This window comes from Coregonus lavaretus (genome assembly GCF_964263955.1).
Source record: "Coregonus lavaretus genome assembly, contig: HAP1_SCAFFOLD_1108, whole genome shotgun sequence".
Lineage (NCBI taxonomy): Eukaryota > Metazoa > Chordata > Actinopteri > Salmoniformes > Salmonidae > Coregonus > Coregonus lavaretus.
The window spans coordinates 101,688-116,353 of record NW_028164843.1 but is presented as its reverse complement, the minus strand read 5'-3'; the positions used below and the strand labels follow the sequence as shown (position 1 = coordinate 116,353).

Below are 14,666 nucleotides of genomic sequence, written 5' to 3'. Positions count from 1 at the left end.
GTAACAAGATATCAAGTTCAGAAAGGCTCTCGTACATCTGAGCTATCAGGTGGATGGTAACAAGATATCAAGTTCAGAAAGGCCCTTTCACATCTGAGCTATCAGGTGGATGGTAACAATGAGAACCTTAAAGAAAAGAGAAACCCGTACACTGCTCTTGCTAGTATCACTGTTTTTATAATGCTAATAAAAGCAATAATAAAAAGTGATACTAGCAAGAGCAGTTTGCAGGTTTCTCTTCTCTTTCAAGAAGATATAAAGACAATTTAGACCAGAGCGCAAGTCAATACCACCATGGCATGGAACCACATTATACAGAAATTATACTGCACTAATGATCTATACGATTTTTTTATACTGCTAAACAATGTGAAATGTAAGAGTGTGAATATGTGTTTGTTCTTTCTGGTGGCTTTCCAGTTCATGAACTAAATATTCCTTGGTGTAAAGCCTGGACCAGTCCACTCACCCAACAGCTGCTGCAGCATGTAAACAGGTCCTTCCAAAGTCGTCATGGGTGTCTATATCAAAGCCTGATGAGAGGAGCTTCCGACAGTAGTCAGAGAACCCACTGAGAGCAGACAGGTGGAGGCGGAACATCCCATGGACGCCTCGCCTGCAACACATTTTTACATTTTAGACTTTAAGCAGACACTCTTATCCAGAGCGACTTACAGTTGATTCAGCTAAGATTGGAAACAGCACCACATCACAGTCCTCATTAAACCCCACAGCAGATCAACACATCAGCATGCTGCAATGCCCTGTCTATCAACCCCCCACACACCACAATGTGTTGAGCATAGTCTCCAAGCGGGAATTCGGTCAATGACAGAATTGCAGATGCATGTTGCATTTTTGCTGGAAACTGTGTGTGTTCTCACTTGGCTGTGTCAGCTCCGTTCGTGATGAGTGTATTGATGAGTAACTCATGGCCGTAGCGAGTATTGATGGGTCATGCGCACAAGCATCGGCTCTGAGAGCTCCCAGTTTTTTGCCCATTCGCTGCTTAGGTTTCACTTTCACAGAGGTCTGTTATGATTGGCCAGCATGGCGACCAGCATGCGGCATTCACGTGAGAATTAAGGATGTGTAAACAGAGAGGGGGCGGGGCAGACACACCACTTGACTCCACTGCAAGTGAAGAGAGAGACAGAGCGGACTGAGGAGCGTGTGTGCGTCTTGCATTGTCGTGTCGTTTAACTATGAGTGACACTAGAAAGCGAAGCAGCATCTGGCTGCAGTTTAAAGATATTGGGAACAAGAAAGCAGAGTGCCTTCACTGCAAAACGAAGGTCACTATAAGAGCAGGTTCCACCACAAACCTGCATAGACATACAAGAACTGTCCATCCTACAGTGCAGTTAGAGGAGAGAGGGCAAGCCAGCTCACCATCTACTGATCCTGGTGTGTCTCATACCAGAACAACAGCTGCTGTAACGTCTACTGCCATCCCCATGCGTGCAAGTATAACCTCTCCTACTGCAACTCAAAGCAAAATAAGTCAGTTTTTACCTAAACTGATGACCCCAGCCAAACAGCACAGTATTGATGATGAGTTGGCTAAAATGGTAGCTTCTGATTTTCAACCCTTTTCCATTGTGGAGGACAAAGGAATGAAAAACTTTGTCAAAGCCCTAAATCCCACATACACTCTACCCAGTAGAAAAACACTTTCCCAAACAATGATCCCAAAACTATATGACACAGAACGTGCATTATGGCAAGAAAGGGTGACAAAAGCTCCATCAGTTTGCCTGACAACTGACTGCTGGACCTCCAGAACAACCTGCTCTTTCATGTCTGTCACTTGCCACTTTATTGAAGATTACAAGATGACATCTTGCCTTCTGGACTGCTTCGAGTTCACCGACAGACACACTGCAGAAAACTTGGCAGTGGAGCTACTAAGAGTGGCAAAAGAGTGGCAAGTAGAGGACAAAGTGGTGTGCTGTGTGAGTGATAATGCTGCAAACATCACCAAAGCCATAAAAGTTTTGAAGTGGACCCATCACCCATGTCTGGCGCATACACTAAACCTGGTGGTTAGAGATGCTCTGAAGGTGATCAAAACAACCGTGGATAAGGTGAAGGCTGTTGTGGAGTTTTTCCACAAAAGCACAGTAGCAGCACAGAAGCTAAAGTCCACACAGCGCCAAATGGGGATTCCTGAACTGAGGCCCAAACAAGAGTGTGCCACCAGGTGGAACTCAACATTTGATATGTTGAAACGAATGCTTGAAATAAAAGATGCCATCATCTCCACCCTGGCCCTCATCAACGCATCTATTGAGCCATTAAGCCAAGAGGAATGGGAGCTGGTGAAAGAGGTCTGCGCCGTCCTGCAACCATTCCAGGAGGTGACTGTGGAGATAAGTGCAGACAGGTACCTAGAACCATTGAAGCATTGTTTTCTCTACTACTATTCAGTCACTATTATACATTGCAAACACAACACATACAGTATAATGCATCACGTATAATATGCCACATACTTTTAAAAAACTAAATTCTAAAAGTTGCTGTTTTCTCTCCTTCAGCTATGTCACAGCCTCGAAAATGCTCCTGCTTTGCAAAGGTCTGCAGCTGGTGACAGCCGAGAACCAATGGACAGTAACTGTGCAGAAAGTGAAGGAATTAGTTGCAGCTCTTTGTTCAGCCATGGACCGCAAATTTCTGCGGATGGAGTACAACACTGTCCTTTCAGAAACTACCTTATTGGATCCAAGGTTTAAAAAACTTGCCTTCAGTGATCGTAGAGCTGTTGATGAAGCTCTTCAGAGGATTAGTGCAGCAGCAGCAGCAAAATGCACCCCCAGCAGCCAGCCAGCTCCACCATTACAGGGCCAAGTGGAGGAGGAGCAGCAAACCTCTGCTGTTTGGAGGCTTTTTGATGACAGAGCTACAGGAGATGCTTCAAGGAGAAATCCGACAGCTGATGCTATAATGGAGGTGAGGAGCTACCTTGAGGAGCCCCTCATCCAGAGAGCAGAAGACCCACTGAGCTGGTGGCAGGCCAAGGCCTCAGTCTTTCCACTCCTGGTGAAGGTGATGGAGGGGAGACTATGTATTGTTGCCACATCAGTTCCTTCTGAGAGAATCTTCTCCAAAACAGGGCAGATACTCACGGAGAGGCGAAATCGTATCAGGCCTATCAGCCCATCCAAGCTGAGGCATCTGATCTTCCTGAATGCCAACCTGCCCTGAGGACTAATGCTGTTTGCTGGAGTTTGGTTCTGGTTTTGATTCTGTTCTGTGGATTTGTTTGAAGTTTATTGTTAATTTGTGCAATAAAAAAGTTTAATTGAAATAAACAAATGTAAGAGTGGTTTTGTCACAGAATAAATGCACAGAATTAGGCATTATAAGGTCTCTCATAAAAACACTGAAAGCAAAAGGGTTTTCAACACATAAACCATGATTTTTTTTCAAAGTTAAGGTAAAATATAGGCTACAAAAGATCCTAAATAAAGAGCCGTTCGGGAGTCGAAAGAGCCGGCTCTTCTTTGGGAGCCGAGTCAAAAGAGCCGGCTCTCAGAAAAGAGCCGAACTTCCCATCATTAGTAGCGAGCAGAGATGTGCAGAGGTGTGTTTCCATTCTTTTCTTCACAGTCGATCTCAGCACCTACAGAACACACACACACACAGACACACACAGACACACACAGACACACACACATACACACACACAGACACACACACACGTCAACCACTTGACCCTAGAGGCCTCATGAAGCTTCATGTTCAACCACATTGCAAGTAACATTGCTCTGTGCCAGTGAATCATGGTTTGAAGACAAAAGACAATGCTGAAGAGCCTACTGGTTCATATATATTCAGTTGAGAGCATTCACAGCGACTCACCATTCTGGATGATGGCTTGAGATCTGGAGAAGCGTCCGTGGATGGCCGTCATGTGGAGGGGGGTCTTTCCATCTTTACTCTGCAGATAGAAAGACAAAGATGGTTCACACGGCAGTCTGTGCTGCTGACCACAGGCAAAATCAAACACGTATTGGAGGAGCGCTTGATGGCATTTAGTTTGCATTGTTAGGCCTATTCCATTGGTATTTGAATGTAGACCAGGGCCAAATACTAAGCCATGTGCTGCGTCAGTGTGTGCGTCCCAAATGGCACCCTATTTATAAGTACACTACTTTTTGAACCAAAGTAGTGTACTTATAAAGGGATCAGGGTGCCATTTGGGACACAGGCAGTGTCATCACGGCTCCTTGCTCTATGGGCCCCTGGTCAAAAGTAGTGCACTACATAGGGAATAGGGTGTTATTTAGTTCAGACACAGTGTTGGTCATCCGGTCTCCTCACCTTGATGTTGACGAGGGCCCCGTTGCCCACCAGCAGCTCCAGGCAGAGCGCCCCATGGCGCGAGGCGGCCGTGAAGTGGAGTGGGGCGAAACCCTTCTCGTACACCTGGTTCACGTTGGCGCCACACTCGATCAGCTCATTCACCACCACATCATGCCCGTTGTAGCATGCCACGTGGAGGGGGGTGTTACCGTACCCATTGGGCTAATTTATCTGGAGGGAGCAAGGGAGGGAAAAGAGTGGAGAGAGAGAGAGAGGGGGGGGAGAGAACAAAACAATACATTCCTGATCAGGTCACTTGGTTCTGAAAACCCCCTGGTCCAACCTCTCTCTCTTCATTACTTGGTTCTGAAAACCCCCTGGTCCAACCTCTCTCTCTTCATTACCTGGTTATGAAAACCCCCTGGTCCAACCTCTCTCTCTTCATTACTTGGTTATGAAAACCCCCTGGTCCAACCTCTCTCTCTTCATTACTTGGTTATGAAAACCCCCTGGTCCAACCTCTCTCTCTTCATTACTTGGTTATGAAAACCCCCTGGTCCAACCTCTCTCTCTTCATTACTTGGTTATGAAAACCCCCTGGTCCAACCTCTCTCTCTTCATTACTTGGTTCTGAAAACCCCCTGGTCCAACCTCTCTCTCTTCATTACTTGGTTATGAAAACCCCCTGGTCCAACCTCTCTCTCTTCATTACTTGGTTATGAAAACCCCCTGGTCCAACCTCTCTCTCTTCATTACTTGGTTCTGAAAACCCCCTGGTCCAACCTCTCTCTCTTCATTACTTGGTTCTGAAAACCCCCTGGTCCAACCTCTCTCTCTTCATTACTTGGTTATGAAAACCCCCTGGTCCAACCTCTCTCTCTTCATTACTTGGTTATGAAAACCCCCTGGTCCAACCTCTCTCTCTTCATTACTTGGTTATGAAAACCCCCTGGTCCAACCTCTCTCTCTTCATTACTTGGTTCTGAAAAACCCCTGGTCCAACCTCTCTCTCTTCATTACTTGGTTATGAAAACCCCCTGGTCCAACCTCTCTCTCTTCATTACTTGGTTCTGAAAAACCCCTGGTCCAACCTCTCTCTCTTCATTACTTGGTTATGAAAACCCCCTGGTCCAACCTCTCTCTCTTCATTACTTGGTTCTGAAAACCCCCTGGTCCAACCTCTCTCTCTTCATTACTTGGTTATGAAAACCCCCTGGTCCAACCTCTCTCTCTTCATTACTTGGTTCTGAAACCCCCCTGGTCCAACCTCTCTCTCTTCATTACTTGGTTATGAAAACCCCCTGGTCCAACCTCTCTCTCTTCATCACTTGGTTATGAAAACCCCTTGGTCCAACCTCTCTCTCTTCATTACTAAGCTAGCTAGCTAACTCACCTCCTGGATTAGCTGGTGAGTTGCTAATAGCAACGGTTGCAACTAAAAACAATATCCTTTTAGCCAGCTACATTCGTTCGCAGCGACGCCGTTTTTCAAACAAAGTCAACACAGTAGCCATTGCTAGCCAGCCAACACTACCAGCAGGCTGTGGTAGCTAAATACAATATCTTTGTGCTAGCTACCCAACGTTTAATCGTTGCTGCGTTATGAAAGGTAAGCTTGGCTTCTTATATGGTGTTGAGTTAAGCTTAAACCATGTATTTAGATTGTAGGTAGGTATTGTAGTTTGGTATTATAGGTAGCTTACTCAGGTAGTTATTGAAGGTTATTGTAGGTAATTATTGTAGGTAAGGACTGTATTCGGCGGACTCCGGCGAAGCACGAGGCTAGCCTACCCACTACTTGGACCAACAAAGCTAGCTAGCTAGCTAGCGGGTAGCTACTGGTAACTCTTTGCAACTATGGTTAATTGTTTCCAATGTTATTTCATGGTTAAGAGTGCCTGTGATTGAGCCAGCTAGCTGCTACCATTCAGCTGTTTTTCTAACCTCATCCGAGGCATTAACGTTAGGTGGTTGGTAGCTGCTGTACTTAATTATAGCTACTGATAACAGTCTGCTGTAGTTTACAACAATTCTAATTTCTAAAGTGGAAGTTGGGAGAGTTTTACTCGGGTGGTTCAGTGAAACAATTATAGTTTCTGAGGTGGAAGTTGGGAGAGTTATATATATTTTTTTTTTTTTGGTGAGGGAGGCCTGCTCTCTCCTTTCCCTGATGTTTAGTTCATTTCATCCCGATCTCCTCTGCATTATTGTAGCCATCTGCTGCAGCCTGTCAACTATGCCTCTGCCTATCCCTGTTCTCTCCTCTCCGCACAGGCTACACAAACGCCCCACACCGCGTGGCTGCTGCCTCTCTAACCTGGTGGTCCCTGCACGCACCACACACCTCAGGCAGCCTCTGGAACTGCCGTTCTGCCGCCAACAAGGCTGACTTCATCCCAGCCTATGCCACCCTCCAGTCCCTCGACTTCCTGGCACTGACGGAAACATGGATTACCACTGAAAACACTGCTACTCCTACTGCCCTCTCCTCGTCTGACCATGTGTTCTCGCATACCCCGAGAGCATCTGGTCAGAGGGGTGGTGGCACAGGAATCCTCATCTCTCCCAAGTGGTCATTCTCAATTTTTCCCCTAACCCATCTGTCTATCTCCTCATTTGAATTCCACGCTGTCACAGTCACTAGCCAATTTAAGCTTAATATCCTTGTCATCTATCGCCCTCCAGGTTCCCTTGGAGAGTTCATCAATGAGCTTGACGCCTTGATAAGTTCCTTTCCTGAGGATGGCTCACCCTTCACAGTTTTGGGGGATTTCAACCTCCCCACGTCTACATTTGACTCATTTCTCTCTGCCTCCTTCTTTCCACTCCTCTCCTCTTTTGACCTCACCCTCTCACCATCCCCCCCCACTCACAAGGCAGGCAATACGCTTGACTTCATCTTTACTAGATGTTGCTCTTCTACTAATCTCACTGCAACTCCCCTCCATGTCTCCGACCACTACTTTGTATCCTTTTCTCTCTCGCTCTCCTCCAACACTACTCACTCTGCCCCTACACAGATGGTAACCAATCAATCAATCAATTTTATTTTATATAGCCCTTCTTACATCAGCTAATATCTCGAAGTGCTGTACAGAAACCCAGCCTAAAACCCCAAACAGCTAGTAATGCAGGTGTAGAAGCACGGTGGCTAGGAAAAACTCCCTAGAAAGGCAAAACCTAGGAAGAAACCTAGAGAGGAACCAGGCTATGAGGGGTGGCCAGTCCTCTTCTGGCTGTGCCGGGTGGAGATTATAACAGAACCATGCCAAGATGTTCAAAAATGTTCATAAGTGACAAGCATGGTCAAATAATAATCAGGAATAAATCTCAGTTGGCTTTTCATAGCCGATCATTAGAGTTTAAAACAGCAGGTCTGGGACAGGTAGGGGTTCCATAACCGCAGGCAGAACAGTTTAAACTGGAATAGCAGCAAGGCCAGGCGGACTGGGGATAGCAAGGAGTCACCACGGCCGGTAGTCCCGACGTATGGTCCTAGGGCTCAGGTCTCTCAGTTGGCTTTTCATAGCCGATCATTTAGAGTTGAAAACAGCAGGTCTGGGACAGGTAGGGGTTTCGTAGCCGCAGGCAGAACAGTTGAAACTGGAATAGCAGCAAGGCCAGGCGGACTGGGGGCAGCAGGGTGTCATCATGCCCGGTAGTCCTGACGTATGGTCCTAGGGCTCAGGTTCTCAGAGAGAAAGAGAGAACGAGAGAATTAGAGAGAGCATACTTAAATTCACACAGGACACTGGATAAGACAGGAGAAGTACTCCAGGTATAACCAACTAACCCCAGCCCCCCGACACATAAACTACTGCAGCATAAATACTGGAGGCTGAGACAGGAGCGGTCCGGAGACACTGTGGCCCCATCCGAAGAAACCCCCGGACAGGGCCAAACAGGAAGGATATAACCCCACCCACTCCGCCAAAGCACAGCCCCCGCACCACTAGAGGGATATCCCCAACCACCAACTTACAATCCTGAGACAAGGCCGAGTATAGCCCACAGAGGTCTCCACCACAGCACAAACCAAGGGGGGGGGGGGGCGCCAACCCAGACAGGAAGATCACGTCAGTAACTCAACCCACTCAAGTGACGCACCCCTCCCAGGGACGGCATGAAAGAGCACCAGCAGGCCAGTGACTCAGCCCCTGCAACAGGGTTAGAGGCAGAGAACCCCAGTGGAGAGGGGAACCGGCCTGGCAGAGACAGCAAGGGCTGTTCGTTGCTCCAGCCTTTCCGTTCACCTTCACACTCCTGGGCCAGACTACACTCAATCATATGACCTACTGAAGAGATAAGTCTTCAGTAAAGACTTAAAGGTTGAGACCGAGTCTGCGTCTCTCACATGGGTAGGCAGACTGTTCCATAAAAATGGAGATCTATAGGAGAAAGCCCTGCCTCCCGCTGTTTGCTTAGAAATTCTAGGGACAATTAGGAGGCCTGCGTCTTGTGACCGTAGCGTACGTATTGGTATGTACGGCAGGACCAACTCGGAAAGATAGGTAGGAGCAAGCCCATGTAACGCTTTATAGGTTAACAGTAAAACCTTGAAATCAGCCCTTGCCTTAACAGGAAGCCAGTGTAGGGAAGCTAGCACTGGAGTAATATGATCAAATTTCTTGGTTCTAGTCAGGATTCTAGCAGCCGTATTTAGCACTAACTGAAGTTTATTTAGTGCTTTATCCGGGTAGCCGGAAAATAGAGCATTGCAGTAGTCTAATCTAGAAGTAACAAATGCATGGATTAATTTTTCTGCATCATTTTTGGACAGAAAATTTCTGATTTTTGCAATGTTACGTAGATGGAAAAAAGCTGTCCTTGAAACAGTCTTGATATGTTCGTCAAAAGAGAGATCAGGGTCAAGAGTAACGCCTAGGTCCTTCACAGTTTTATTTGAGACGACTTTACAACCATCAAGATGAATTGTCAGATTTAACAGAAGATCTCTTTGTTTCTTGGGACCTAGAACAAGCATCTCTGTTTTGTCCGAGTTTAAAAGTAAAAAGTTTTCAGCCATCCACTTCCTTATGTCTGAAACACAGGCTTCTAGCGAGGGCAATTTTGGGGCTTCACCATGCTTCATTGAAATGTACAGCTGTGTGTCATCCGCATAGCAGTGAAAGTTAACATTATGTTTTCGAATAACATCCCCAAGAGGTAAAATATATAGTGAAAACAATAGTGGTCCTAAAACGGAACCTTGAGGAACACCGAAATGTACAGTTGATTTGTCGGAGGACAGACCATTCACAGAGACAAACTGATATCTTTCCGACAGGTAGGATCTAAACCAGGCCAGAACTTGTCCGTGTAGACCAATTTGGGTTTCCAGTCTCTCCAAAAGAATGTGGTGATCGATGGTGTCAAAGGCAGCACTAAGGTCTAGTAGCACGAGGACAGATGCAGAGCCTCGGTCTGACGCCATTAAAAGGTCATTTACCACCTTCACAAGTGCAGTCTCAGTGCTATGATGGGGTCTAAAACCAGACTGAAGCATTTCGTATACATTGTTTGTCTTCAGAAAGGCAGTGAGTTGCTGCGCAACAGCTTTTTCTAAAATTTTTGAGAGGAATGGAAGATTCGATATTGGCCGATAGTTTTTTATATTTTCCGGGTCAAGGTTTGGCTTTTTCAAGAGAGGCTTTATCACTGCCACTTTTAGTGAGTTTGGTACACATCCGGTGGATAGAGAGCTGTTTATTATGTTCAACATAGGAGGGCCAAGCACAGGAAGCAGCTCCTTCAGCAGTTTAGTAGGAATAGGATCCAGTATGCAGCTTGAAGGTTTAGAGGCCATGATTATTTTCATCATTGTGTCAAGAGATATAGTACTAAAACACTTAAGTGTCTCTCCCGATCCCAGGCCCTCGCAGAGCTGTGCAGATCCAGGACAGCTAAGCCCTGGAGGAATACGCAGATTCAAAGAGGAGTCCGTAATTTGCTTTCTAATGGTCATGATCTTTTCCTCAAAGAAGTTCATGAATTTATCACTGCTGAAGTGAAAACCATCCTCTCTTAGGGAATGCTGCTTTTTAGTTAGCTTTGCAACAGTATCAAAAAGAAATTTTGGATTGTTCTTATTTTCCTCGATTAATTTGGAAAAGTAGGATGATCGAGCAGCAGTGAGGGCTCTTCGGTACTGCACGGTACTGTCTTTCCAAGCTAGTCGGAAGACTTCCAGTTTGGTGTGGCGCCATTTCCGTTCCAATTTCCTGGAAGCTTGCTTCAAAGCTCGGGTATTTTCTGTATACCAGGGAGCTAGTTTCTTATGACAAATGTTTTTCGTTTTTAGGGGTGCAACTGCATCTAGGGTATTGTGCAAGGTTAAATTTAGTTCCTCAGTTAAGTGGTTAACTGATTTTTGTCCTCTGACGTCCTTGGGTAGGCAGAAGGGGTCTGGAAGGGCATCAATGAATTTTTGTGTTGTCTGAGAATTTATAGCACGACTTTTGATGCTCCTTGGTTGGGGTCTGAGCAGATTATTTGTTGCGATTGCAAACGTAATAAAATGGTGGTCCGATAGTCCAGGATTTTGTGGAAAAACATTAAGATCTACAACATTTATTCCATGGGACAAAACTAGGTCCAGAGTATGACTGTGGCAGTGAGTAGGTCCAGAGACATGTTGGACAAAACCCACTGAGTCGATAATGGCTCCGAAGGACTTTTGGAGTGGGTCTGTGGACTTCTCCATGTGAATATTAAAATCACCAAAAATTAGAATATGATCTGCTATGACTACAAGGTCTGATAGGAATTCAGGAAACTCAGAGAGGAACGCTGTATATGGCCCAGGAGGCCTGTAAACAGTAGCTATAAAAAGTGATTGAGTAGGCTGCATAGATTTCATGACTAGAAGCTCGAAAGATGAAAACGTCATTTTTTTTTTTGTAAATTGAAATTTGCTATCGTAAATGTTAGCAACACCTCCGCCTTTGCGGGATGCACGGGGAATATGGTCACTAGTGTAACCAGGAGGTGAGGCCTCATTTAACACAGCAAATTCATCAGGCTTAAGCCATGTTTCAGTCAGGCCAATCACATCAAGATTATGATCAGTGATTAGTTCATTGACTATGACTGCCTTTGAAGTGAGGGATCTAACATTAAGTAACCCTATTTTGAGATGTGAGGTATCACGATCTCTTTCAATAATGGCAGGAATGGAGGAGGTCTTTATCCTAATAAGATTGCTAGGGTGGACACCACCATGTTTAGTTTTGCCCAACCTAGGTCGAGGCACAGACACAGTCTCAATGGGTATGGCTGAGCTGACTACACTGACTATGCTATTGGCAGACTCCACTAAGCTGGCAGGTTGGCTAACAGCCTGCTGCCTGGCCTGCACCCTATTTCACTGTGGGGCTAAAGGAGTTAGAGCCCTATCTATGTTGGTAGATAAGAGGAGAGCACCCCTCCAGCTAGGATGGAGTCCGTCACTCCTCAGCAGGTCAGGCTTGATCCTGTTTGTGGGTGAGTCCCAGAAAGAGGGCCAATTATCCACAAATGTTATCTTTTGGGAGGGGCAGAAAACAGTTTTCAACCAGCGATTAAGTGCTGAGACTCTGCTGTAGAGCTCGTCACTTCCCCTAACTGGTAACGCGCCGCCGCAACCTTCACTCTCTCTCTCCCACTACTCTCTCCTCTTCCATCCTATCATCTCTTCCCTCTGCTCAATCCTTCTCCCTCCAATCTCCTGATTCTGCCTCCTCAACCCTCCTCTCCTCCCTTTCTGCATCCTTTGACTCCCTGTGTCCCCTATCCTCCCGGCCGGCTCGGTCCTCCCCTCCAGCTCTGTGGCTTGATGACTCATTGCGAGCTCACAGAACAGAGCTCCGGGCAGCTGAGCGGAAATGGAAGAAAACTAGACTCCCTGCCGACCTGGCATCTTTTCACTCCCTCCTCTCTACATTTTCTTCATCTGTTTCTGCTGCTAAGGCCACTTTCTACCACTCTAAATTCCAAGCATCTGCCTCTAACCCTAGGAAGCTCTTTGCCACATTCTCCTCACTGCTGAATCCCCCCCCCTCTCTGTGGATGACTTTGTCAACCACTTTGAAAAAAAGGTTGACGACATCCGATCCTCGTTTGTTAAGTCTAATGACACTGCTGGTCCTGCTCACACTGCCCTACCCTATGCTTTCACTTCTTTCTCCCCTCTCTCTCCAGATAAAATCTTGCGACTAGTGACTGCAGGCCGCCCAACAACCTGCCCGCTTGACCCCATCCCCTCCTCTCTTCTCCAGACCATCTCCGGTGACCTTCTCCCCTACCTCACCTCGCTGATCAACTCATCCTTGACCGCTGGCCATGTCCCTTCCGTCTTCAAGAGAGCGAGAGTTGCACCCCTTCTCAAAAAACCAACACTCGATCCCACTGATGTCAACAACTACAGACCAGTATCCCTTCTTTCTTTTCTTTCCAAAACTATTGAGCGTGCCGTCTTTAGCCAACTCTCTTGCTATCTCTCTCAGAATGACCTTCTTGATCCAAACCAGTCAGGTTTCAGGACTGGTCATTCAACTGAGACTGCTCTTCTCTGTGTCACGGAGGCTCTCCGCACTGCTAAAGCTAACTCTCTCTCCTCTGCTCTTGTCCTTCTAGACCTGTCTGCTGCCTTTGATACAGTGAACCATCAGATCCTCCTCTCCACCCTCTCCGAGCTGGGCATCTCCGGCGCGGCTCACTCCTGGATTGCGTCCTACCTGACCGGTCGCTCCTACCAAGTGGCGTGGCGAGAAGCTGTCTCCGCACCACGTGCTCTCACCACTGGTGTCCCCCAGGGCTCAGTTCTAGGCCCTCTCCTTTTCTCCCTATACACCAAGTCACTTGGCTCTGTCATATCCTCACATGGCCTCTCCTATCATTGCTACGCTGACGATACACAACTAATCTTCTCCTTTCCCCCTTCTGATAACCAGGTGGCGAATCGCATCTCTGCATGTCTGGCCGACATATCAGTATGGATGACGGATCACCACCTCAAGCTGAACCCTGGCAAGACGGAGCTGCTCTTCCTCCCGGGGAAGGACTGCCCGTTCCATGATCTCGCATTCACGGTTGACAACTCCGTTGTGTCCTCCTCCCAGAGTGCGAAGAGCCTTGGCGTGACCCTGGACAACACCCTGTCGTTCTCCGCCAACATCAAGGCGGTGACCCGATCCTGCAGGTTCATGCTCTACAACATTCGGAGAGTACGACCCTGCCTTACACAGGAAGCGGCACAGGTCCTAATCCAGGCACTTGTCATCTCCCGTCTGGATTACTGCAACTCGCTGTTGGCTGGGCTCCCTGCCTGTGCCATTAAACCCCTACAACTCATCCAGAATGCCGCAGCCCGTCTGGTGTTCAACCTTCCCAAGTTCTCTCACGTCACCCCCCTCCTCCGCACACTCCACTGGCTTCCAGTTGAAGCTCGCATCCGTTACAAGACCATGGTGCTTGCCTATGGAGCAGTGAGGGGAACGGCACCTCCGTACCTTCAGGCTCTGATCAGTCCTTACACCCAGGCGAGGGCATTGCGTTCATCCACCTCTGGCCTGCTGGCTCCCCTTCCTCTGCGGAAGCATAGTTCCCGCTCAGCCCAGTCAAAGCTGTTCGCTGCTCTGGCACCCCAATGGTGGAACAAGCTCCCTCACGACGCCAGGACAGCGGAGTCACTCACCACCTTCCGGAGACATTTGAAACCCCACCTCTTTAAGGAACACCTGGGATAGGATAAAGTAATCCTTCTACCCCCCCCCCCCCCCCAAAAAAAAAAAAAAAAAAAAATATATAATTGTAAAGTGGTTATCCCACTGGCTATAGGGTGTTTGTAGTCGCTCTGGATAAGAGCATCTGCTAAATGACGTAAATGTGCCCTTGAGCAAGGCACTTAACCCTAATTGCTCCTGTAAGTCGCTCTGGATAAGAGCGTCTGCTAAATGACTAAAATGTAAATGTAAATTACTTGGTTCTGAAAACCCCCTGGTCCAACCTCTCTCTCTTCATTACTTGGTTATGAAAACCCCCTGGTCCAACCTCTCTCTCTTCATTACTTGGTTATGAAAACCCCCTGGTCCAACCTCTCTCTCTTCATTACCTGGTTATGAAAACCCCCTGGTCCAACCTCTCTCTCTTCATTACTTGGTTCTGAAAACCCCCTGGTCCAACCTCTCTCTCTTCATTACTTGGTTATGAAAACCCCCTGGTCCAACCTCTCTCTCTTCATTACTTGGTTATGAAAACCCCCTGGTCCAACCTCTCTCTCTTCATTACTTGGTTATGAAAACCCCCTGGTCCAAATCACTGGCTCTAACCTCTCTCTCTTCATTACTATTATGAAAACCCCCTACACATTTGAATGCGTG

At 47.1% G+C, this 14,666-nt stretch overlaps 1 protein-coding gene and 1 pseudogene across 2 annotated transcripts in view; one reads left to right on the top strand and one right to left on the bottom strand.

The window, feature by feature from the left end:
- The window catches only part of LOC311115072 (2-hydroxyacyl-CoA lyase 1-like), a 30,723-nt pseudogene extending 29,305 nt beyond the window's left edge, over positions 1–1,418 (bottom strand). The window contains exon 1 of the transcript in view: positions 1,393–1,418. The product of the transcript in view is annotated as a 2-hydroxyacyl-CoA lyase 1-like (transcript). The remainder of the gene's footprint in view (positions 1–1,392) is intronic.
- Positions 1,376–3,307, top strand: LOC311115073 (E3 SUMO-protein ligase ZBED1-like). Its single transcript, XM_084190284.1, has 2 exons — positions 1,376–2,386; positions 2,541–3,307. The coding sequence occupies exons 1-2, from the start codon at positions 1,458–1,460 to the stop codon at positions 3,205–3,207; spliced, it is 1,596 nt and encodes a 531-aa protein (XP_084046410.1). The 5' UTR covers positions 1,376–1,457; the 3' UTR covers positions 3,208–3,307.
- Positions 3,308–14,666: the final 11,359 nt, after the last annotated feature.